The sequence below is a fragment of the Falco cherrug genome, chromosome 2 (assembly GCF_023634085.1).
Source record: "Falco cherrug isolate bFalChe1 chromosome 2, bFalChe1.pri, whole genome shotgun sequence".
Taxonomy (NCBI): Eukaryota; Metazoa; Chordata; class Aves; order Falconiformes; family Falconidae; genus Falco; species Falco cherrug.
Window position 1 is genome coordinate 117,109,764 of NC_073698.1, and position 27,181 is coordinate 117,136,944.

The following is a 27,181-nucleotide window of genomic DNA, read 5'->3' on the forward strand; positions in this document are numbered from 1 at the left end:
AGTAAAATCCTGCACAAAAATTCAACAGCAGCGGTCTTGAACACATAAGGATCAGAGAACCAAGGCGAAAATTTCTATGTTAAAAAGAGGAAGCAAATGTCTTACACATACTTGTTAAATTTTAAAGGGTCTGGGTCAATACCCAGTATATTCCACTGTTGAGGGTATGTGTGTGTGTGTGTTGCTTTTTTTTGGTGGGGGGGGGGTGTCTTCTTGTTGCTTGAAAAGCAGGTGATAGGGACAAGGAAAAAACTGCCAAAATAAGCGCACTGTGGCATAGCAAGCACCACCCTAAACTGGTAAGAGATCCAGATTGAACAAACATACAGGGCAACTGTATTAAGTTGCATTTTGTGAGTCATTAAGACTTTTGCAATTATTTCGTTTTCTGAATGAACCTTTTCATTTCCCAACTAGTTTCAAGTACAAAAATTCAGTTCTGAATTACCTGATCACGTCTACATTGACACTGTAGTCCTGAACAACCGGGAGAGATGTGTTAGTAAGTTTTCCAAAGAACACTGACATTAGGTTCCCAATCATTGAGCATTAAAAAATAATAGAAATTATGTCTTTGTTTAAATATTTCTATTGCTATCTCCAATAAATTTAGTAAAGATTCTTCTCAACTAACTACAGAGCACTGTAACAATATATATTTATATTTATTTTATATATAAAATATATAAAAATAAATTAACACTGAAACAACACTTTTCTAACTTGAGAATCCGTATAGTGTCACATCAAAAAAATCTCTTTAGGATGTGTGACAAATGTGCTCACAAACCATAAGATTGTGCCCAAGAAATTTTGTCTGCCTTAAAAACCTGAATTTTAGATCTACTGGTTATGATGTACAAATTGGAGAGTATTTTCCAAATTTGGAACAGAGCAAGTGTTACAAAAAAAGTTGGCTGCAATCTTCCAAGTATTCAATGCAACATAATTCTTCCCCTATGACAAATTATCTGGCTATCTCTGACATAACTTTCATAAGAGTTAAATAAACTCTAAGCAGGAAGGTAAATCCTTCATTGTGTGCTCTGTTTATGTACTTATAGAATATAAAGTGGATAAAAACAATGAATATTTTACAAATAAAGTGATTCATAATTTATAGCTTCTGTCATTTTAGTTTACTAGCTTGAAAGATTAAGAGTCTCTTTTAAAAAACATCTCTCTTGCTTTTAAAAATCAAAACAATACTTCAAAATGAAGGGAAAAATAAAAAAGCACCTTAAACTTCTGCTGTAAAAAATGGGAATCCCTAGCTTTTTCAGGTTTCATGTAAAAAGAAACACTTTAATACTTCTATTGTTATATGATATGATCTTCGTATGATCAGATCCTACATTTTATTAAATATAATTATTCCTATACAAAGCCTAAGAGTTAAACCCACGTACTTCTGTAGCGTAACGGACACATCCAAGCCACTCGGCTATTCCCAAGGGAAAACGTTACCATCCTTGCTGTTGCAGCAAGCACGCGTGCCTTCCGTCTGTTTTCACTTGCACAAAGTTGAGTAGCTCCTCACAGCACCATTTTTTTCTTTACATGTAAAGTTATCTTCTATCCACTGATATAAGCAAGTATGAAGTATATTTCCTTATGCAGAGACAAAACGATTATTTAAAGCATAGGAGGGGGAAAAGAGATCTGGAGAAATGTTTTGCACCCTTAGTAATGTTTTACATATTTTTATCTCCAGTACAGCATTTATTATACTGAAAGAATTAAGTAATCTATGCAATAGTTCAGATTTAGCAGCTGCAGATGGCATTCCTTTTATATCTCCATAAACTCAGAGAAAAAAAATAAGGTTTAGTCCATGCTCACTATAAAACTTGAAGCACTGAATAATTTAGTGTTAGGGGAAATTTTGTGAGGACATTTTTGCAATAACCAGGCACAGTGGGCAAACTTCACCTCTCCCTCCTTTACCCCTCACTCCCTTTTCTCCCATTCATTCTGATTAATACCTAAAAACTGTATATAAGGAAGGACTGTTGGATTCCGTTCTCTTTTTTCTTCTGGTTTGTTTTTAGAAAACGTGTCAGTCACTTGCGGTTAAAACTTAAAATTTTATTACACAGCATTACAAAGGAAATTTACAATTCAGACTTACTCTATTCCAGCAACTAAAATTCAGAACTAAACCTTGAAATGATAGCATGCAGAAAATAGAAAGCTGTGCTTTTTGAGTCATGCTGTTCAGGCCCACCAATTTAATTTTCCGTGTGATAACTGGAGCCATGAAGCTTGGGTTTGGTCTAGAGGGTCACCTGTCAGAAGCATTCAAAAGAACATTCAAGTTCACTCATACTCCCACACGGATATACAACTGCCCGCTGCATGTTTGCTAATTAAGTATACCATCATGAAAAATAGCGTTCTCCACGGCCACCTAGTCTTTCTGAAGTGCATGAAATAAACCACCAACAGCATAGACACATTCAGGATGGAAGAAATTTATTAGTCCAAGCCTGCCAGTGCAGGATTCCCTTTATCATCCGATTACTGCATTTTTAAGAAACAGCTCCTGAAATGAGGCTTTCATTATTTCTCCAAGGAGAAATTCTAGATCATTACAGAACTAAAAGCATTTCTCTAACATTTATCCTACATTTTCCCATTTATTATGATACTTTTACCCCAGCTCATCCACCTTCCCATCATGAGATCTATTTCCTTTCTGCAGCATTCAAAACCAAACTGAGCCTAGCTTCTCCACATACAAATCACTCACTGGGCAGGTGATGTGAATGCTCCTTTTCTTTCATTGATCTTTGGGCTGTTCCAAACACTATGCCACTGTATCATCTCCTGGTGGACTTCAAACAGCACATACACAAGCTTCACTGGCCTTTTCATAACAAACAGTCACGTCGTTTACTTTGATTACGTACAGCAACGGGTAGGGAGCAATTAGCCTGTCCTCCAAATAAGAAAGCACTAGTAGAGAAGGAGAGTGGGGGAAATAGGTATTAGAGATGAGATATTAAACATGAGTGGGTCCTTGAAAATTGTTAAACCAGAAGCTGAAAAGGGAGCAGTTATTTTCTCACTATACAAGGACATGGAAAACTTTATCCAATTGACTTAAAGCAGAAGACTTGAACATAGCAAGAATATATGTTTTCCACACAAGACAAGATACAGCATCCATTGCCATAAAAACTTACAGACTAAAAATACAAACGAGTCAAAAAATAGAAAAATCAACAGGTGACAGGTCACTGATTGCTATTGCACACAGTCTCTTACAAAATGTATCTTAAATCTCTGAAAGTCAAAAGTAGATTGGCAGAAGGTGACAGGTACACCCAGTAAAGCAGCACATTACACAGTTTCTTATACTTTTCCTTAGGAATCCACCGTCAGCCAGTGTCGGAGAAAGGGTACTAAGGCAGACAAACCTCTGATCTGATCTACTATGACTGTTTGATGGGAAACAAATGGAAAAGATGAGTTATCCTTGTTGACTGGGAAACAGGATGGAGACTACCATAAAGCATTAGGTTTAGTGTGCAGTTCCAGCCAGCTGGGTTTTCCCCCTAATTAAAACACACTAATTCTGAGTGACAATGTTATAAAGATGTAGTTTGGCCAAAACGGCATGAAGAGATGATTTAGAAAAGACACCGTGAGGAAGAAGTTCTATTCAACCATGACATACTACAGTAAGATTAAGTAGACAGGATCACTACTATGCAAGTACTAACAAAGCTGTAGCAACAGTCTACAGTGGATAAAATATACCACATTTAGTTAACTAACATACATATTAGCTAAGGGGGAGAAAAGGTATGAAAGAGCGTTTTTTCCAACATGCTCCCCAACATATATTACCTTACCGTATACAAACCTAACCCCTCCAAAATACTGACCAGGTGCAAAAGTCTTTCCTAGACGACATGTTAAATCTTTAGCTGTTCACCTGAAGTATACCACGAAGACCAAAATTCCTCAAGGTTATACAATTCGCTTTTGAGAAATCATTTCTCCACACGCGCACATTAACGAGGATGAGGATGGTCACCTCAAAATTGGTCTTGATTCTTAAAGTGACTGACAGGTAGGTATCGCGCTGCTGTACATGTAAACTGCTTGTCAGGTGGTAGGACCTAGAACAGAACAACAATCTTTCCAACAAGAACCAATATGCTGAGTAAAGCCAACAGTCCAGTCTTGGCTTTTCAGAGCTTAGGTACAAATGTGTTATAAAAACACGTATGTTTTTATATGTACACGTACACCAATAACAAAAAATGGCTCGAGCCTTACATCAACTTTTCCTGGTTATGCAGAGAAAGCGAAGCAGTTGTGGATAACGGCAGGAGGCATGACTGTGCCTTAATATTTTTCCAAGTACCAAAAAAACTGTTCTGAATGAAACTTAAATAGGCTGATCATATACCATTAGGGCCCTTCATTTTAATTGTCAGTGATAATCCCCCGCTAGTGCAAAATGACGTTGTTTCCTAACACAATGTTACAGAAAGAAACAAAATCAAAAATGTAGCATCAAGTAGTGACAGACACAAAGTCATTGAGTGCTTTCAACTACTGGGGAGATAATTCTTATAACTTACTACTCTTTCAAACTTCAACTGAAACTTTTTTCCCCCTAAATTATGCCTTCGTTCTAGCCCATGCTTGTAACACCATTTTGGATCTTCTATAGATTCTATAATCCTGACTCTACTGAACTTTTGATGCCAAGAAAGTAAAAAAAAAAAAAAAAAAAAAAAAAAAAAATGCAAAAAGAGTGCACCTTAAACCCCAACACCCAAAAGGAAGGAGCAAGAAAAGGAGCAAAGAAAAGGAAAAGGAAAGGTGCAGGGGCAGCCTTGAGCTTGAGGTCAAACCTGAACTCTCTTTTCCGAGCTTTCCAACTCCTGCCGAGTTACTGATGCCAACAAATGGGAGGTTTTGAATTACTGACTGCTTTTAGAGTGCCACTTCAGTCACACCACACTGAAAGGAGTTGATAAATATGACTTCTGATAAAAGTTAGTAGAACATTACATGTTAAATCAGAATATACCAGGAGGAACTGTCGCTATTGTTAAAGGTTTCATCGTATATCACTCCCTCAATCAAAAGCTGGTGAGGAAGTAAAAAAAAAAGGGGCGGGGGGGGAGAGAAAAATAGAGTAGTCCTACGGTCTAATTTTATGCCTTTCAAATCATGTATGATATACTCACACATGGATGTAAGCTCACTCTAATCTCTGTAGAACTCTGTGCGAGCTGCCTTGTTTACTCCAAGCATTTTGCGGGTAAAACCAATTAAAAATCTAGTTAAAAGCAAAACCAAACCAAACACACGCCTACCCCTTTCCTCCCACGCCTCCCTGCCATTTTCTGAGAAAAAAGTCACCCTAAATAGAGCAACAATTTTCACAATGACGTGGCTATGGTTTGGTGGGCTCCTGGTAGCTCCCCAGGCCTTCCTTGTTTTACATAAAGATTGTGGCAGTATTGATGAAAAAGGAACAGGCGCTCTCTCAACCAGGTTCAAAATACTTTAAATTTCTGGTTTTATGGATATCTGCATATGCACACGTACACAGACACACACCCCACGGTAAATATCTCAGCTACTACTCCTTCCATCTATGGTATATCTAGATATTACTGATCAATTTTTACTCATTTATTTAATGGAAAACCCTTTGCCACAGCCAGCACCCTTTAAGGCACTCTGTGAAAAGAGGATTAAGCTTCAAAATGCACTTTTATAAAAAGGAAAGTGTATAACACCATCATTTGGCTGATATTAAAATTAGGTAAACATAATATGTATTTCTCTAACTTTTTTTTTCAAGACCATTTTTGGACAACCTCAAAATCTCTGGTATAGTCTCATTCTTGGGAGCATTCACATAACCACAGTTTGGAGAAACCAAAAGCTTGGAGACAACTATTTTGAGTTAAATATATGAGTATTCATGAAAATGCAATTTTGAAGTTCCAAATACTGATTTTCAAAATGCACCTGCATTTAGGAACTATACTAACTGAAAAAATGCTACCTGTTTTTTTTCTGACCAACGCCAATTAATCAGCACAGCTCAGTAGCAAAGTTTGTACATCAAGCCACAAAGTTTAAAAAAACCAAACACACACACACACAAAAATCAAATATTTTGACACAAACAATGTATTTGAGAAAACTATAATCTACTGGAAGGAAGTCCAAGAGTGGTAAGAGAGGTTAGATTTGCTACAGACTGTATTAAGTAAAAATCAATTACTGACCCTTATCAAATATTTTTAGCAGATTACATTATGTACAGAGATTAAATAAACCCCGTTTTCACGGTGACTTTATGAACTCATTTATTTCTCTCAAGAATTTGGAGACTATTAACAGGACCCAATACACAGAGTAGGGGCACAAAGTGAAGCCCCTGTTAATCATCGAACTATGAACATGGAGGGCATCGTTACCTTGGCACGCAAAGCCTCTTTCTTCATAGCCAGCATTACACAAGCACTTCCCTATGGGCACTAGCCATTCTCCTTCTGTACTGCAATACATCTTGGGCGGCTCTTCCTCCTTGGAATGATTGACACAAGAACCCCGCACCTCCACCAGTGACTGGGAGTCCATGGGTACCGTATCGGGAAACATGGCGAGGTTCTTGACAGTGAAAGGGCACTTTTTGAAGTACACTCGCACCGAGACTAAGGCAACACACGCACCTACGTCTTGAAAAGCCAAGTAAAAGCCTTTCCTGCTGACAGGCCCCACCTCGCGGACTTCTGTGTTCAGCTTGAGAATTCGGTCCCCAAGATCCATTTGGGTGAAGCTCTCATCAGCCGCAATGGTGTCGATCTTCGTGAACTGATGCTCTCTGAATTTTACCAAATGGTCATCATCAGACTCCATATAATAGAGATTGAAGGTCTCTTTGCAAGTGCCCAGGACTAGAGGGATACTATTACAGTCCCTCAAGGTAAACTTGAGCTCCACATAGATCTTCTGAGCTGAATTGCGTGGAATCCAGTTTGTTCGCAGCCAGTTGTTTTGACTGTGATCCATAACATTGCACACTTGGTAAGTTCTTATTGGAGTATAATGCTCATCAACACCACTAATCTCTTCCCACTGGAAAAAAAGAAAAAAAAAAAAAAGAGGAAAAAAAAAGGGGAAAAAAGGATATATTTTAAAATTAATGATTATACCAATAAATATCACATTTAGAGAGAAAAGTTGTGAAAAAGAAAAAATCACTTTGCTTGGAAATCTCTGTGAAATAGACAAAGACTGGTTGAACTTGTACTTACTTTTTTTTCCTATTTAAACATGTAAACATCTTAAAGGAACACAGAATTCACCATTAAGAAGTCAGGTTTTACCAAGTTATTTCAAGGTGGCATGAAAGAGATGATACAGCTGGTTTGCATTATTAAAAACCTCTGATTTCTTCAACTATATATGCAGTGCCGTCACTAGGACACCACCACATTTTCCCTGTTAGAATCAAGTTGTACTTCAATGATTTAACAAGATTTAAGATCTTACAAACAAAAGTCAATGGCTCCCACTGAAATTCCATAAAGTCATAACAAAATGTTACTGTTTAAAATTTATACAAAGCATGACAATTGATTTTGCTTGGGGTATGTGTCCTCTGAACAGTCAAGCTTAGCCCGGTTTCCAGACTTATTAAAAATTACCATCAACTTACCGTATATTGATTACTTAGTACATCTATACTATATAGGCTATGATGCTAAAATGTTTTTTGAAGATTATATTGTCATCGTTTGTTTTTACATCAGTCATCAGCTGACAAACTCACTCGACCCAGCCAGGGAAGGAATGGGTTTCCTATTTGTGAATTACTCATGTACCAGTCCAACCTGATTTCTGAAGTCAAGCTCACCAGAGAGGAATTATTTACTTATCACAGGGGAAAGAAATCCTACAGGGGTCCTTAAAAGTAAATACTTACTCTTAGTCATTTACCATACACAACTAAGTGACTTAAGATGCATCCTTCCTCACTTTCTCCCTGAATGGATGACTAGGACTAGTATTTTGGGGTGTGGGGTTTTCTTAAGGTCATCATTCTTCAGCTTTCACCCACACAAAACCTGCAGCTGTTCTGTATTCCAGGTCTTAAAATACAAAGCGAGGAGCCTCACCACTAAAGCGCTAGAATTAAAACTCATGACAACAAACAACACCTGTTACAGGATCACACAATGACTGAAATTGAAAGAAACCCTCCCAGATCTTCTAGCCAAACCCCCTGCTCACGCGGGGTCAGCCTGAGCAGGTTCCTCAGGATCCTGACCAGCCAGGCTTTTGAGTATCTCCAAGGATGGAAACCTCACAGCCTCTCTGGGGTGTTTGATTGTACTTGGAGTAAAAAGCTTGGTCCGTATGTTTAAACAGGATTTCCTGTATTTCCAGTTGTACCCGTTGCCTCTTGGCCTTTCACTGGGCACCAGAGAGAAGAGCCTGGTTCCATATTCTCTATACCCTGCCATCAGGTATTTAGACACACTGGTAAGATCCCCCTGAGCCTTATCTTCTGTTATGTGCTTCAAAGTTAATTACACAAACAAAAGAGGTAAACTCCTATCGTGATAATGAAGCGCACACTAACAGAGCATATGGTAGCACAGCAGCTAGAGAAACCCCTGCTTCACCGTCACCCACATGCACAGCCCTTGCAAGAAACACAGATGCTGCCCCACGCAACCAGATGTAGCACAGCTGGGGAACAGTAAAGCTCCAAACGGAGCTGCTGCGTGGGACAAAACCTGGAGATGCGAAGTAGACAGAATTAAGTATGTTGTGAGAAATAACTGCCACTTTGCGGGGAGTGAGACAAAGAAGAACTTCTACCAGAAAAGCATCTTGCCTCAAAAACCAAGTCACATCAATGTTATATTTAGGATCTCAGGCTATTAATTGTTCATTTTATGTCAGCACCTTTTGCTGCAGGACCTTAGTAAACGTTAGGAAAGTACTATTTCCACTATACCCACAAAGAAACCAAGGGGCCAAAGCATTAACTGTCTTTACAGGTTCCTGGTTTTATAATACATATACTGCACACACACAAAGGAACAAAAAAAAAAAAAAAAAGCGCAAAGTGGCCACATCAGAGTAATATCTGAGAGTTCTCAGTCCCGACCCACTGATTTAAGGAAGTTTTGATACGACTAAGGGCTGGTCGGCACAATGAATTTGTCCACGCACCACTGAAGATGTGATTTTAAATCATGTTATTAAACCAATAGATAAAAGCAGTATAAATACACTTCCTTTAATTGAAACAAAGTTTATTTTAGTCCACTTTACAGACCTGACTATACAGAAGTTTTATCTCTTCCTGGCTAGTTCAGAGTTAAAAACACCATCTCGGATGTGTATGCAGCAGAAAGCCACGACAGCACGGGGACCTGCCGAGTCAGAGGCACTACACTAGAGCTCCTGGCACCCCATGTACAAGGTCAAGCTCCTGCCTATACAAGAGGCAGATGGACCCTGGCTCCCAGCCTCTGCCGAATTCCCAAAACCGAGTGGCGGACCCTCCTCTGACAGATGTCCTTGTACAAGTACAGCCCAAGCCAATAATCTGATCCTGTTGCAAAAAGCCGTTCAGACACCATAACAGCCTCCCAGGAAGCTGGATGTACCTATTCAACCACAGGTCCTACCTGGACAAATAAAAATCCAGTTACAACAACTGGATGAAACTAGGTAAGATTCTATAATGAAACATAATTTTATGGGCATTTAAAGCAGCTCACACTGATTCATAAATGGTCTCCTTCTTACCTCTTCCATACAATCTCTCATCACTTCAAGATATTTTACATGTTCAGTGAGATACAGAAACAAAACCAGGAACTTGTAGAATTTAAAACATCTCCACAACAGATGTGATTTTTCTAAAAAAGTCTCATCGCTTTTTTTTTTCAGAAGTCTCTTACCTAACATGCTCACACAGACAATTGGATGTAGATGTACGAATTGCACAATACAGGTAGCACCACTGCCGTGTTCTTCACCTAGAAGTTGCAAAGCGCAATTATCACTTCATTAATTTGCAATGAAGACCAAATTGCTTGGAAAGTAGTCCACATTAGACCACTATCATAAAAAATAAAATTTCAAATCTATCATTTAACGCAGAAGCATTGCTGGATGGAAGAAAGAGCCTCAATAAGGTGCTAACCTGCTAACCTGACCAAAGTAATTTAACTGTTACAAAATCTGTTGAGATGCTGGCAGAGCGACCATACGAACGACCCATACCGATACCCTGTAAATCAGACACTGGTGGCACACACCTAATTCTCACCTCAATTACATGCAATTACTCGGGTAACTCTGGTCCAAGGGGCATTAATACTTCAAAGGTGTCCCAGCCGGCATTTCTTTCTTTCAGTACTGTGCAGCTATGGAACTAATGGGTATTTATCAGCTGTGGCTATGGTTAGACTAGAAATTAATAGCTGGGTTCTAAATACTGGAAGAATGAAGCGACAGGACTATCCTCCAAGCAGCCCGACAGGGACAATAAATCCAACTTTTTTTTTTTTTTTTTTTTTTTACAGAAGAGGTTTATAATATCGTGTCAGGGATTTTATGACAGCATGATGGGGGAGATGGAAATCTGTTTTACGAGCCTTTGGGTGCTGGATTTGTTCCCATTGTCAAGAGGGAAGGAGCGGAGGTGTGACCATCATCTCTGAATTCACATTATTTTTACACTCCGCTTAATCATATTACTCTAATGCCTTCAGGAACCTTCCACACTATTGAAACACGTCCAGGAGAAGTGCCATAGCACCACTCCCTCCCCAGCATGTAATTTGGCTTTTGGAAAGCCTTCTTTGGTTTGCTTTTAATTTTTTAAATCTTCTCTAGATGCTGTTAATGGCAGGAAACAAGAGAGTTTTCAGTGATACAGAAGATCCTGAGATGTCCAGTGAGAGGGTCTAACTCATCTGCTTCTGTCATACTGACCAACAAAGGTGGGACAGAAAGGGTTTTCTTTTCCAGAAGAGATCTAGCAGGGTGTGCTGGACTTACGGGTTTGGGTTTTTCTCTTCCATTTTCTTTACAAAAGGGAATGCACCAAAGCGAATGTAGGCCATTGCCTAGGATGTCATCATCAGTCTCACTAAGAAGTTCCTTCTCAATGTGCTAATCTAGGACATGAGTTATCTCCTAAGTTCTTTCACCCTTCCTGTGGCATGCTGCAGATTTTGTGGCTTTTTAGCCTTCATTAAAAAAAAAAAAACAAAAACCACACACACAAACCAACCCAAACAAACAAACAAACAAAAAAACCCACAAAACATAACCAACCAACAAAAAGTCCCCAAAACCGAAAAACAACCAACATGACACCCAAAACCCCCTTAAGTTTCAGTTAAGAAATTGAAGGCTATTTGTGATTTGTAATACAACATATATGCATACGCATGCTTCCAAAAAACATACATTTTATCTTTCAGCATCACATTCCTATAAAACTCCTAAACTATAAACCTCCTGCTAAAACTGGAGTTTGGTCGTTTCCCAAGGCACCTCTGGAACCAACTCCCTAAGAGTCCACTGACAGCTTCAGGCAACAGTCTAACGATATGTCTTTACAATTTTATTTTACATTAAGAAATCTGGTACGATGATGTATTCAGTACAATTTGGTACGAGTACCATTTCAGGTAATGTCCAAATGTCCTTTAACAGAAATTAATCATTCTAATAGTGGCTAGATGGGACATAAACTACACAATCACTGTGCATGCTCAAGCACAGACGGGGAATACGGTGCTGAGGAATCGGAACAAAAGTAGGAGTGAGTGAGTGACATGCCTTTGAAACCTCATGAAAACACCTTCTGTGCTAGGATGTCCCACCCTTCCTGAGCAGAGCACTCAAAATCATTGCTGATTTCTAAACTAATTTTAATTTTTTTTGTTAGTGTCATTGCTTTTCACCAATGCACAGTGTTCACATAAGCCTCTACAGAACTGCCATTCAAACTAGACCTGAAAAACACTTTGTTCTAATACTGAAAACTGACCCTGCTCTGATCTACTGGCTCTTAGTATTCGGCACAGTTTTTCAGCCGGGAAGAGGGGGGCGGGGGGGGGGCACGGAAATCACCTTTATTATGCCTCACTGAGCAATGACAAAAAAATTTTTGTATGCGCACTTTCTGCCTTCTGTTCTGCTATTTAGTCAAGCGATTCCCTTCCCAAACAGAAGATCATTATGATAGCAATCTCACATTGCAGATAAGTACATGCAAATTTTCAACATTTCACTGACATACTACCAACTGGCTAATAATCTTTCCTTTTTTCTTTTTTTTTATTGCCTCCCCCCCTCCCTTAAAGAGAGGTAAACAAACAAGCCGTGCCGTGAGCAACCCAACGAATGAAGCCTAGTTTCCTACAAATCTGTGTCTCGTGCTTGGTGTCCAACATGGACTCTGATGTCTAATAAAAGGTGAGCATAAAAAAAGTCTTTTCCTCATTGGGAACATTAATGCCATCTCTGTCTGTCTCCCTCTTCCCTCCTATTGTTTATTTTCATAAATCTTGTAGCGACTTAAGCCTTCTGAGACCTCTACTCCTCCATGAAACCGTTCAAATTCACCTCTGAGTTCAAAAACTACTAACTGGGACCTTCCTTTCCCTTGTACATACACACACTCAAACACATACTTGTCTGAAGTTTCCATTTGCTCCAGAGATTATGCTAAAAAGACGACAACGGCTCCACATACAGCCAGTATTTAAAATTGCTAAGACTGGTGTAGACACTATGCCTTTCTGCTGAGGTTTTAAGGGAGGGGGGGGTCTTTGATAAAAACATGTATTTGTAAGCAAAAAATCAAAATAGTCAACATGTTCTATTATGAGCTTAACATTAAGCATATGAGGGTTTCATGCAGAACTTGGAAAATGCTGAAATATTCTTATGTGTGTTTAATTCCTAGAAGTACTGAGATGACTGATCAACAGGCATTTGAGGTATTGCTCTGTATTACAGCAAGACTTTTTGGAATTATTTCCCTCAGCGAGGAAAAAGTTACAGGGGCAATTCAGTAGAAGTCCTGAGTAAGAGCATAAAGCAGATACTCCTTGTGAAAAGTTCATTCCATTGGAAAGAAAAAATTGATATGAAGTATTTGACATCATCTTCCCCACCCACCCCCAGTTTTTCTTGACTTTTATTTCTTTGTGCCAGAAATGTATAAAAATCAAGCCAATTTTCTTATTTTGGAAAGTGGGAGTGCTACAAACATTCTTAACCAAAGAAAATTCAGTTCCAATGGCATCCTCGTCAAGTTGATGTTACAGACTGTTTCATATATTCCTTACTGTAATACTTCAGCATCCTTCAGCATTACGCAATGCTCTCTGCTATTTAGCTTAAGAGTGGGAAATTAATCTTCACTGATATAAAAATTTCATTTACTTCTTGGTCTATATATCTGACACTTGCCCAAGACTCCTTGATCTTGCTCTCGAGGGACATTTGCCATTAACTTTAATAAAAGCATGAGCATAGCCAGAGTTGAAATGCTTAAATGAAATCCCAACTTCTAAGGAAGACGCATTGTGATGTGCAAAGCTTTCAGAAAGGACAAAAACTTTAGAAATAACAATGAGCACAGGGAAACCACATCCCAAAAGACAAACCATCACCATCACAGACAATTGTATCTTTATAAAAGAATATAAAAGTCTACAAGTCATTTTCTGACAACGTTGTACTTGTCACCTTAATTAACTGACGATACAATTCACGTTAAATATGAAACATCTGACATTATTTATACTATAACAACATAACAGGCTAAAATTGAAAGCCTCAGGCATGGGAATATTCACCACATCTAAATAATGTTTCTATTATTGTTTTTGCTTTTTGGGGTTTTTTAAAAAAAACTTTGCATACAAGAATTTGACCTAATCTTTCAGTATGGTAATAGGGAATTACAGTGTATTTAAACAAACATACATACACACACACACACACACATAACATATATATCAGTCTAACTCTTTCTCTGTCACACACTGTCCAATATTTCAAACATTTCCATCACCCTGAAGAACACATTTGGGAAACAGGTTGCAGGATTTAAGACAAGATGAGTAACTTTGATGCCTCCTTTGTTTTAGTACTTAGCTCTTCTGTTGTCATTTTTACTGCAAAGTTAAATATGTCCAAATTCAGGTCAGTAAGAGAATCAAGCTTTCACATGTTGAACATGACTCTAATGTATCCTAATCAACTTCATAGTCAATACATAGGGAATAAGAACTTTTGCTGTTACTTGAAAGTAAAAAAGTATTTGAGGAGAGTGTTCAACAAAAAAAAAGCCAAAATCCTGAGGAGTGGGGAAATCAAACACCCAACAAAAATTAGCACACATTTTAGGACAGCTTGAGGCTAGGAATTAAAATAATTCAAATCTACAAGGAAGGTGAACCTTCCCACATAATATATAAAAACCTAACTAAATTTTAACAGGATGCAAGAACTCTGAAAGCCTCCTATTGACAAAACACCCTGCAACGACGGTATCACAGAAGAACACGTTCCATACCAACTCATCTATATGAAACCACTTTCCTCATAACATCACCAAAGATGCTGATGCATGGCCCGTAAACACGCATCAACTGGGATCAGAGGACAGAAAATTACCTCATTTGGGAATCTGAGAAATTTAGGAAGTAACATTTCCTTCTACGTTTGGCTTTCAAAAGTCAATGAAATTACCTGATAGTACCGGGTCAGCCCCCAGTTTTTATTTTTTGTTTTTTTCTAAGATGCAACTGAAAGAAGAGGAATTTGCATGGTAAGAGTTTTCCAGTTTTGCTGCACATCCAGTGACATAAGCATTGCATAAACCCTGCTACGGCGCAAACTGGTATGCTTTCTCCTAGCGCTGCTTTACTAACCTATGGCCTCACATCAACCAGTCAGAACCGTGAGCTGAAAAAGCTCTACTGTGACAGAAAGCAAGCAGATCAGAGACAATGTATGGTTGAAAGAAGGATATATACATGCAACTATACTCTAAGGTCACCCTGGTAGTGCCACTGCTCTGCCCCTCTGTTCAGTTACCGCTGAAGTCTGCACATTTGTGAGAGCAGAAGAAACACATGCAACAGAGTATCGTTGCATTCAGGATCCGTTTTCTTCATAACCACGCAAAACAGTTTCAGAACTACTAGCAAGACAAGATCTTAACGTCTTGTCTGATAAGAACTCAGATGAACTAAGAAACTTATCTAGTGTCCAGGTATTAAATTTGGCCAACAAAAACTGAGATATAGCATTTGCCATGTAACACATAGCTCCAAAATTATCCCAGATTATCCAAACCCACCAGGTCTAATGGAAGATTCTTAGCTAACCTTTTGCCTGTTTTGGTTTTTCACGGGTTTTTTTTTCTTTCACTATAAGCAAAGCCAAAGTAGTGAAACTCAGAAAAAAATAAAAAAATATCATTTTTCTAACAAAAAAGGCAAGCCCACCCTCATCCTCCCCACAAATACATGCAGTTCCTGGCACATGACCTGACAAGGGATGGTGTCCCATGGTGTGACCACAGAATCCTAGCCTGGTCAGAAAAATAGGATCAAACATGGAAAAAGTTGGAAATCACAAGAGCCTCCTCCCTCTGCCTAGAACAGCCACATCATACCTTGCTACCTACAGCACAATATATATTGCTACAGTGACCTGAAGATCTTCACCAAGACATAACAAAAGCATACAGATTTAACATAAATCTTGACCCTCTTCTTCCTCTCTCGAAACAAAACCACAAAAAGCGTTGGATGCACTAACACCTCTTAGATTTTAAAGAACTTTCATCTGGGAAGTAAAATAACATAAATATTGCAATAAATAGGGTTAAAAAAAAAGTGCAACTGTGTTATAGGTACCAAGCGCCCATAAACCCACAATAATTGAGAAAGCATGAGTACACACCCTACCATGGGAATACTAGACTAATAATTAAACCAAACTGCAGAAAGATAAGTAAAGCCCTGTTTTTTCCCCATCTCTAATTGCCAGACAGCTGAATACTTCATCATCAAACCTGTAAGGACAGCTGATTCTCACCCTTTTTGCAAGCAAAATCCTCTAAGTCACAGTGAGGTTAAAAGGTCGCTACCATGAGGAAAACATCTGACTTTCTGACACCCATCTGAACCCAGCATCCAAATGCCCGCTCAGAGCTCGGACAAGCGAAACATTTACAGCTTCATTTTTCTCCAGGCTGCACGTCTCCTTGAGAAACAGGTTTCAGTCCCATTTAGCTCACAGGTTAAGCTGATTTTCTGGGGAAGTTCTCAACACAACAGCCCCCATGGTTGCATTCTGCACTGAGCTCCCACTCACATACAAGCACCTTCCATCCATGAGCGTTGTACAAAGTGGGTACGATTTAACCTTGAAGTGTAGCTGTTCCAGAGGTGGAAAGAAGCTGCTGTTTAATGCAACGTGGACTTCAGCAAGCAGAATTTTATCCAAGATGGAACCCACCCAAGGCTGAGGACATAGCAATCTGGTGAAAAATCCTGTCTTCACTAATTACAATTAGAGATGATTTCACACTTTGTGTTAGACGTAAGGCTTTCAGCTCTATGGCTCGTTAACAATAAGCTCCTGTTAATATTTACTAATAATAATACAAAGCGCCACGTCCTCCAGCGTTATCCTCTGCTTCACCTAAAGTGCTGCCCCTGGGTGCAGCCAGACAAATACTGATGGCAAACCTTTACAATGAAATGATCGTGGCATAGTCATCCCAGCCTGGAAGGAAGCCAGTTCTCCGATCTGTTTGCTGGTTCCGTAAAACTGAAGATACTCTTTGCCCACGTTTAAACATCCGTCTTCTAATACGCAGAATAGCAACAAATGAGTAGCAGGGAGATATATTTGCTATTTTAGTTATTACTTGGGTTTTAACAAAGAGTCAATCACGTCTTTGTAAACAAACTCCAAACCATTAGCAAATGGTTTCGGAAGTAGCAGCCAGCAGGAATTTTTAAGCATAAAACCATCACTTACATAGGAAAACACCACCGCAACAGAGAAAGTGAAGAACATTTGTGGCACAGGGACACTTAAAAAATTCACATTTAAAAAGCCCCTGCAATTTGTCGCTTTGCATTTGCCAGCAAAACACATAAACACAGAAGTATTTACATCAAAATGCATAAAACAGGTGCATAAGATAGCATTTCCTCGGTACAGTCAGGCTTTCAAAACGAGGTATTTTTACACAATGGCATTTCCTACAGAAATCCCAAACCACCCCATGTTCCTTATTGTCATTAACACAGCGCTGAACGTACAGTGCAATTCAGTAGTGTTGTGCTGAATGTAACTGTAAAAAGCACCAGCTGGCTGTATTAGAAATGGCATTCTTCCAGGTCTCAAATGTCTTATTTATATACAGTGGAATCCTGCCAGCTGTTTAATATTTAGGGCTAATAAATATAATTGGCAGTACTACTGCACAAGGACAAGTAACGCAAATGCATATAAAACTACTTCCCAACAGAAAATCTTATTTGTTCTGAGATGATTAAACCAAAGATGGATGCAGAGTTCTGAGCAAATTTTACATAGCTGTCTTTTTTCTTTATTCCAAACAATATTTGCTTATTTTCTAAGTGGAAAACTGAAGAGAAAAAAAAAATAAAAATACCAGGCATCGTTACGCCAGCTGCTTTAAGACCAACATAGCCTTCCACCAATGTTTTTCACAGACCACGAATAAAGATGAATTGGCCAGAACAGTGTGCTGAGGTAGAAACACAGGGCACAGCACAAGTTTCTGGGGTGGGGGTGGTTAATTATTAATTCCATAGGAAGTACTGGATCACTCCATAAAACAGTCGGATAGTACCAGCCAGTCCAGAAGCCGTACTTATGCCCACAGGCAATTCTTCTATGCGTGCGCAGGATAGCTTTACCTCTCCCAAAGAAGATTAACTCGGTGTTGAGTGGGCAGTGAGCACAATGCACCTGGGAACACAAACACAACAGCATTGCCCTGCAGACACACTCCAAGACTTGTGCCCCCGCCCCCAGCTGTCTGGCAGAGCAGACTTGATGGTCACGAGACTTTCTTCAGCTCCCTGGCACAACCTAGCTGGAGAACAACCTAGCTGGAGAACAACCTAGCTGGAGAACAAATCCAGAAACAGGAAATTTTAATTTGCATGAGTAAAGCACAGTTAATGCTTCGTAACTTCATATGAGGGAACAATTTAATCTGAAAACTCAACTTCCATGACAGATGGAGCCTGCAGTCTATTCCATAAAAGGCTGCTCAGTGCAATTACCATCATTTAGAAGTAATTGGGTTATTTTGGTTTTACTTAGCTCAGACAGCAATGCTCTTTTTTGATATTCTTCAGCTTAGCAGAGTTCCACACTCACAAATCTCCATGCTCCCACCTTCAGCATCATTTCTTAACAACAACTTGAAGGGCCATTCTTTTCATTTGTCATTTCACACTTTCATTGAAAACTGGATTCTTCAGTGTAGTTATTTAAATACAAAGTTCACTATTATGACTGCCAGCAAAAAGAATGTTACACAGGCATACACTAATGTTAGTTATTGACCGCCAGTTCTTCAGCCCCAGCTTCAACCCAGCTGATGCAAACAGCTATGGCATCCCATTGCCTAGATGCTCTTTTTCATATAGATCTTCTTCCAGCATCCAGACCTACCCCTCGTACATCCCTGCCACGTATTTCAGCTGTAGCAATGACCACAGCCTACACAGCCCCCCTCACCTCATCTGTACGCCAAGAGCTTTCTCCTTCAACTCCTTTATTCAGGCACTGAGGAAGGCTTGTATCCAGAACCAGCATCCTTACCCACACAGAATGGCTATCAGTCTGGCACACAAAAGGTCTTCTAGAAGGGCCAACGCAACCCTTACCTCCCCACATCAGCTCAGAATCAACCAATTGAACTGGTGACCGCTGGTTAACAAAAGTCAATCTGCAGCTCTGCCATTAGCAGAGCATGTGAAGTACTCAATACTACCATCTTCCTGTAAGCCGTCAACAAAAAGCAACGTTTTTCCTCCTAAGATTGCCTTTTTATTGCTGTAAAGGCAACGCAGCCACTCTTTTCTTAAAGAAAACATCTGAAATCCCGTCATTGCCATCATACCTTCCCTTTAATGGGGATAAGCCAGAAATAGTTATGAAATGTACCCGAAAAGCAGAATATTGTTGCCTTCAATCCCTTACTGGGGAAGTACTGCAAAACTGGCAATAAATAAAGAGAGTACAGATACTACTTTTAAAATCTAACTATCGTATAGGGTCTTTAAAATTAAGCGTGTGTTAAAATCAGAGAAGAGTCATTATGCTTAAAAGGCTAAGTTAAAAATACCTCTAAAAAAGGTTATTAATCTTTTGTAAACTGCTGGGTCGAAAGAGTAATGATAATTATTATATTTTTACTGTAATTCTATGGAAATTAATTTTCTTACCATGCAATTAGGAAAAGTTAGTTCTATGCACATATTTCCATAGTTATTTTAATTGAAAAACATGTTTAATACAGGAACTCATAGCTTGACATTTCATATTTTCTAAAGATAAATTTGCTTCGGTTCAACAAGAAGAAAGTAATTAGACTGGGAATTCTGGAGATAGTCCAGATATCTTCTCAACCTCTGGCTAAGATGCTCTTAATTCCTCAAGGCTCTGAAACATTATTAAACAATTACTTTTCATATGTCAAGCTAGGGATGAAAGAGGAACTCATGCCTAATTTAATATGAGATAAATAAACAGAAGTAACTCAACCAGGAATTTAACCAAAGACCCTTGAGGAGCAGCGGTATTAGCTAATCTTCACCATTCTAGACTGTAGCAGTAAGTTGGAGATGCACCACTTTCTAAAAACTCTCTGTTCATTATTTGACAAACTCTATGCACTGGGAACTGCAGAAAAGCAAGCACGTCACAGAAAAAGGTAGTTTTACATGTAGGGGGGAAAAATTAAAAAAAAAAACAACACAAAGAGTTGATCATAGCCACTAGGCCGCTTTCAGGTTCAATCACTTTCAGTCTTGGGTAAACAGAAGCTCGATCGATAAAATAGCTCACAAAACCACACACACACACCAAAATAAAATAAAAATAAATAAGTCTGTTGTTCACACCGTGTTACATGCATCCTGCACAGCATCTTTGCTGAAGACCTTGGTCACAGGTCATCACAAGCCAGAGCAGGAGTCAGATGCCTCCTGGGAATGGGATACGTGCCATACTAAAGGTACTGTCATATTTTAGCAAAGCCTCGCAAAAAAAAGTCAAACTTATAAATCTCATTACATAGGTGTATTTGTATGCTTACCGTGTGGGAGGTTGACAGACATTAGCAAGAGCACAAATTCCTAAGCTATAATCCTACTAACAAAATTCCTCCGTAAAACTTCGTATGTAAATCTGAGGCTTGTATTTCATTTTCTAGCTTCCTCTGACAGAGCGGAGCACTATGTGCTTCAAGAAATATGCCACACTAATTATTATCATTACTATCAATACCTTACTGCGGAGATTAAATAGAGCTCGGAGAATTACTCTCGAGCTAAAGAGTGCTCATTAGCTGTAACGCTGAAAATATTTCTATAGCTTACTTTTATTTACTCAAGCTTCATTTCTTTGCCATAACTAGCTTAGCTATCAACGCACTCAATAGCGCGGCACTGCCGGTTTTGTATTCAAACATTCAAAATTGTCTGACTTCTAGGTCCCGTGGTTAAAAAAAAAAGTCAACCTCGCAGTGGTTGCAGGAAGACACTGATTACATTCTGAGAAAAGCTCAAAATGAAAACAACTGCACAGGAGAGAGGTTTTGGGGTTGGTTTTTTTCCACAAACCCCAGCACCAAACACAGATGAATAACCTGCTGGGAACGCATTTCAATAAACGTGTGTCTGACTCAGTGCCCTGCGTTTGTAACTGCATGGGGCAGGGGGGGAATCAGACAAGGATTTCACTGTTTTATTTATTTTGCTGAATTGTGGCTCCAGAGGTTAAAGTTTACGCAAGACGAGGACACAATGAGAGCCTCTATTTGCCAACAAGGTTGCCCTGTAGTAATAACCGTAGGGTCTTCCATACCGTCCTGACAGTGACCTCAGTGGTAACGGGTGAATCACAACTTAAAGGATGAGAGACAAACTAAGCCTTCACACTAGCTCATCCCTTGGGCTCTTCCTGCCCAAAGGTCAGCACCTCCGTCAAATTATTTATGCTCCTGATAAAGAAGACTCAATCTCAGGACTCTGTGATAAGACCATCACAGACTTTCTGGGCGAGTTAAGTCTTTGAAGTCCCATAAAGATAAAAATTACAATTTAATATACTTGGTTAGGAAAGCTACCATATGTAGGCAACTGTCTCTCAGATCTTTGGCTTCAGTCACTTGCTTCCCAGTGTCCGTCTGAACACGTTGTGGGAATGAAATTGAAAGCCTACATGTTTCTAACGGAGAACCTGAGCTGTCAGGAATCCTGGCCATTGCAGGAATCGGAACTCTCTCCCACAAGATGGATGGGACCTGGTGAGAAACCTGTCACATGAAAACACTTGGAATGTGCATCAAGCCACAGGAAACAGGAAAAATTCAGTATCACTACTGATTTATAACCCATGAAATACAGCTAGTAATACAGATTTACTGATATGCAATAAAGTTCAAAAGTGCATTTCATAGCTGTTTCATATTCACATGTCCCAGAGCCAACATCCTAACTGGCAATGTTTTGGGAAATGAGAACTACAGCTTGAACTCCATATGCCACTTCCAGCTTACAGCAGCAGAAAATGAGATGGAGAACGTAGGGAGCCGATAAGCATAATACTCAGAGTTCCATTTTTCAAATGATAATGAAGAAAATTATTACTGATGAACCTCTGTGGTACAATATCCAAAACCAAAGGAGTCAGGGAAAAAAGTATTAAATATACACATTATAAAAAAAAAAAAAAACCAGCCTAAAAAAAAACAGATTTGTTTGTCTCCATCTCATTTTGTCAGGAATAAAAAGATAACTAAATATATAACTCATATTGAAAAAAAAAAAAAAAAAAAGGCAGTATTTGTAACTAAAACCCCCCACAACATGTCTTTGATTTCATGGAAGTATTTTATGCAGGTGATGCTAAATACAGACTTTATGTCCAGCAGTTTAATAACTTATGCATTAAACATTCTCAAATATTCTGGCCTGCTAATTTTAAATGCAATATTATTTCACACTAAATGAAAACCTGTTTACTGTAATTACCTTGCACCTATTTTGCGCCATAAACAAGAGTATTTCCAACAGGAAAATAGTTCTGTGGCTATTATTGATAAATCAGCAATTACTTAACTTAAATTGAATATAAAAAGTCTGTGAAAATATTGAAAAATCATGCTTCACAAGACTGAACATAATTTACCCATATTTAACCCTTTATTCACTATATGCAGAGATTTTTCAAAGAAAATAATATTGTTTACATGCCTACTTACACAACAGTTTCAGAAGGCATTGATTAGAATTAGAAGTATTGCTAGATATAATTGGGTGGACAGAGAGCCCAAGTAGCTAAAAATAATATAAGAACTTTTTTAAAAAAAAATACTGAGGGAGGCATCATTTTTCATTATAAAGGATATACTATATATCCCACATATACCTATTCTGTACTGTAATTTCTCTTTTAATCAAAGCATTTTTGAACTCTGTGAAAACTCACTTTCCCACAAAAAATGCTGGACTGACAAGAAAAGATAAAAGCCTTCTGCTTGGAAAAAGGGTGACAGGAGAGTAAAAGCACAATTTAGTTATGATTTATGCTACCTTTCACATACGCAGGTTCTTGAATTCAAGTATAAAACTGTAATTTTGTTATTGAGCGTGGATTTTTTTCTTTTTCTTTTCTTTTTGCCCAAACAGGCAATAGTACTTAGAAAAATGCCCAGCCTTGGTCTCTCTTTCCTCTTGCTGCTGCCGTTCAGGGGTTACATATTGGGTTTTGTAATAGTTTTGCTTTATTTCCTAGAGGTGTAGGGGCGGGGGCGGACAAAAAAGGCAAGCAAAACAGTTTTCTAGGTAGATGTTTGGCAAAGCTTTTGTAATCTTAGCAAAGAAACAAAAACGCCAGCATGCAATGTACATGACAAATTACACACAGTCTCATCATGGGCCTCCCACAGCTGAAATTTACTCTCACAAAACATTCAAATTATATTTATGAATGACCCTAGTTTGAACAAACTTCTTTTTACAGAAGAAACAAACACACAAAACAAATTATAATTTGTTTATACTGCTCTGTCTCAAAAGGCAATGATATTTTTTTTCCAAGCAGAAAGAAAACAAAATACAGATCTTACTGAAATATTAAAAAAAAAGTTTTAAAACAGTATCAGAAGCCTAGATGGGAGAGAAAAAGTGGCAAAAGGTTGTCAGGCTCACAAGACTAGGCAACAGCAAGGACAGTTAAGTGACAAGAAATGAGGAAAGAAGAATGCTGCTGCAATCGGAACAGGAAAAAGAATAAACGATAACATAAAATCCAATGCAAAAGAGGGTACGATTCAGAAACTATTATGAACAAATGGGTTGAGGAAAGAAAGCTGTAACTGAATCAAGTGGGAGGCTTAATACACAAAGAATGAAAGCTGGGAAAAAAGCAGACATTGCAAACAGAAAGGTGGCAGTTTGTACAAGAGCTGTTCCCAGCCACTGGGAAGCGTGGGGAAGAAGCAGACACCGAGGTCTGGATCCGCAAGGAGATGTAACCAAGGCCAGAGAGAGAGAGAGAGAGAGAGAGGCTGGAGCAAATTCACGCAGCTTCCTAAATGCTAGGGAGGCAACTCCTGATTAAATCCGAAGGCTGCGAAGGCGATGGAATATGGAGGCAACACACTCACATTGTCTGAAGCCAAGCTGTAGTCTGACTACAGCAACCTGGACACCTCCACACGCAGAGTGTGGCAATTCAGGTACGAGTGACAATTCTGCCACATTCAAGGTGGGACATTTTGGATACGAGTTTCTTTTTTTCAAGAGTGCCTAACACAACGTTCTAAGGCATAATTTAAAAATCACTTACTGCCAAGACACTGCTCTTCAGAAATAACCATTGTCAGACTACCGCAACACCAAGCTGAAATTAAAACACCACAAACAAAACACCTTGCCAAAATTTTGTCTCATGACTTTTTTTTTTGTGTCTGCGAAGAATACAGAAATGTGCGTGTGATCTTTAACCATCATGTGGAAAAGTGGCTGAACTTGCAGAGTAAGTGAAGTCGTAGCTCTGTAACAGCTCAACTGCTGATTCTGCTCTGCCCTGCTCCTGCCTTCTCTTCTGATTACCGCATTGAAGTGGCAATGAACAGAGCTGACACAGGGAAAATACACCTGAATGTGAACCTTCCAAAAACACACTAAAACCAGAAAAAAGGCAAAAAGAAAGAAAAAAAACCTAAACCCCACACCCCCCTCCAAACCCTAAATAAAGCCAACAAGAGTGGCTACTATAATCAGTGATTCCAAAGCACTAATGCCAGTCCAAGGCTAGGGTAGGAACAGAGGGATGGGGAGCAGGGAAGACCTGGAGAACCACAGGCAGGTCAGCCTCCACCTCGGGAAGGTGGTGGAATGACTCATCCTGGCAACCATTTCCAAGCACACAAAAGACAAGAGAAATCTACACGAACAGCCAGCATGGTTTCACCAAGGGAAAGTGATGCTTGACCAACTCCATACACATCTACGATGAAATAACCAGCCGAGTAGATGAGGGGAGAGCAGTGGATATTGTCTACCTGGACTTCAGTAAGGCTTGCAACACTGTCTCCCACAGCACGCTCACGGAGAAGCTGATGAAGCCCCGGCTAGGTGAGGGACAGCGAGGTGGACTGATCCTGCCTGCACAGCCCAGTTCAGCAGGCTGTGAGCAGCACCACAAAGCCCAGCTGGAGGGCAGCAGCTAGCGGTGTGCCCCAAGGGCCAGCGACAGGTCCGGTCCTCTTCAACATCTTCATTAATGACCTGGCTGATGGGGTTGAATGGGCAAGCGCGAGTTTGCTGATGACACAAAACTGGTAGAAACATAAATTAAACCAGGCTGGAGAAATGGGTTGACAGGAGCCTCATGAACTTCAAAGGGATCTGCAAAGTTCTCGCACCTGCGAATGAACAACATACTCAGAACGTTTGGCTGAGCAAAACCGGACTCCTCCTCGGCATCAGTTCACATTGATCCAAACATAAGCAGATAGCTTCGGTACAAAGACACCTAGATCCACATACTTGCTTTCTAGATGACCTCCCCTTCCACACCACTATCACCCTATAGACTGCAGCAAAGGGTTTATAACAGATCCAGCAATGCTGGCTTCCTGCATAATTTACAGGGCGACCTCATTGTGATTCTCAGAAGAGCCTCCCGTGTCTGGCACAAAGCACCTGGCCATGCAGGTGAAGTTGTCCACCTCAGCAATAGTACCAGCAAGCACAGCACAAACCTCAGGAACACCGTTCGAGCTGGCAGGTGAGCTCAGGTCAATCAGGAACTTTGGTAACTGCAACTTATAGGACCTGGATGCATACAGGTCACAAAGCTGCTGCTTTAAATTGTGATGAGAGAACCGTGCTCTAAAGCAAGGAAGAGAAACAAGAGCCTGCACTGAATACCTGCGCAAGGTTTATGTTCTAACACAAAAGCCCTTCCACAGACACCTTCTCTGACTCCTCAGGCCCGATCAGCATCATTTTCTATTCCACAACTCTGCACCCAAAGGGTCCCATCTCCTCCCTCAGCAGGGAAGGTACTATCACTTCACAGCAGGAACACAATTGCTGTTAACCCTTTCCAGGCTATACTTGGCAGTCATTTATTTGAACAGGGCTAATTCAGCCACGACAGCAAATCTGGGGTGACTGCACGTGTGATCCAAGCAGGGAAGAATGAAATGGGATTGCATTTAACAACTACTCATTCATGACTGTAAAGGACAGTACAAACAGGCACATCCAGCTGCCCTAATTAAGACAATTTGGTCTTTTAACAGATTTCTATGGTCATTGGCATATATAGGGTAACAGATGTAAGAAAGGTGTTGTTTTTTTTTAAAAAAAAAGCACAAGATCAAGTATCTTTTACAAGTAGGAAGACACATTCTCTGCATAACAGCAGAGATAAAGAAATCACTTTCAGAGGTGGCCAAACTCACAAACTCACACCATCAACAGTATACACAGCCACCTGCTTCGACAGGGAAAAGTGTAAGAGACAAAGACTGAGAGTGCCCTGTAATGACAGGTAGACTTCTCATTCTAGGATGATGTAGCCGAGGTCAGTATTTAAGAGATAGTTATTTTTTTTGTTTTATTTTTTTCACTGGGAGAAGAGGAAGGTGATAACTGTATCAGCGTGATAGAATTCCCCTCAGAAAAACAGAGGTGTGACAAGTGTGTCAAGTTGGAAATGAGTCAGAATATATCAATTACAGTCGTGTAAGACAACTACATGCCAACACACATCCCATCATCATGTGCTTCGCCCTAAAAAGCCTGACTAGTTGTCTCACAGCCTGCGAAACCACAAGCAATCCTTAACAGACCTCAGCCCTGCAGCATAACCAGCTAGCAAATAATCTTAACCCCCCCCAAGGAGATAGATGATATTGCTTACAGCGCTAACACACACACACACACCCCGCAGCACACACACCTGGGAGGGCTATGGTATACCTGTGCTGAAACCATCCTTTGCATCAAACCTCAGAGCACCACACCGCACGGCCGTATGAACAAAGGTCTTGCTGGGTTATTGCAATATGGAATAGATGTAACGACAGAAAAGTGGTTTGAATGACCTACCTCGCACCGGGCTTGGGAGAAAGCACAGTACAGAGCTAGCAGCTAAAGCCGCTAGCAGGAAAGCGGTCTGTGCCTCCCATGTTCGGGCTGTCTCGTCGCCTTCCTTTTCCCATATCACTCCTGAACCATATGGAGGTCACTGTTCCTCCAGTGCAGGTCTGCTGGAAGAGCAGCAGGTCACAAAGAGACTGGGAAGGTTTTTTCCACTTTATAAAGTTGCAGTA

At 39.7% G+C, this 27,181-nt stretch overlaps 1 protein-coding gene across 2 annotated transcripts in view; it reads right to left on the reverse strand.

Moving 5' to 3' along the window:
- Positions 1-27,181, reverse strand: part of EPHA3 (EPH receptor A3) — a 229,042-nt gene that overhangs the window by 148,199 nt on the left and 53,662 nt on the right. For both annotated transcript variants that reach the window (XM_055703078.1, XM_055703077.1), the window contains exon 3: positions 6,462-7,122. In XM_055703078.1, coding sequence (XP_055559053.1) covers positions 6,462-7,122 — 661 coding nt within the window. The remainder of the gene's footprint in view (positions 1-6,461; positions 7,123-27,181) is intronic.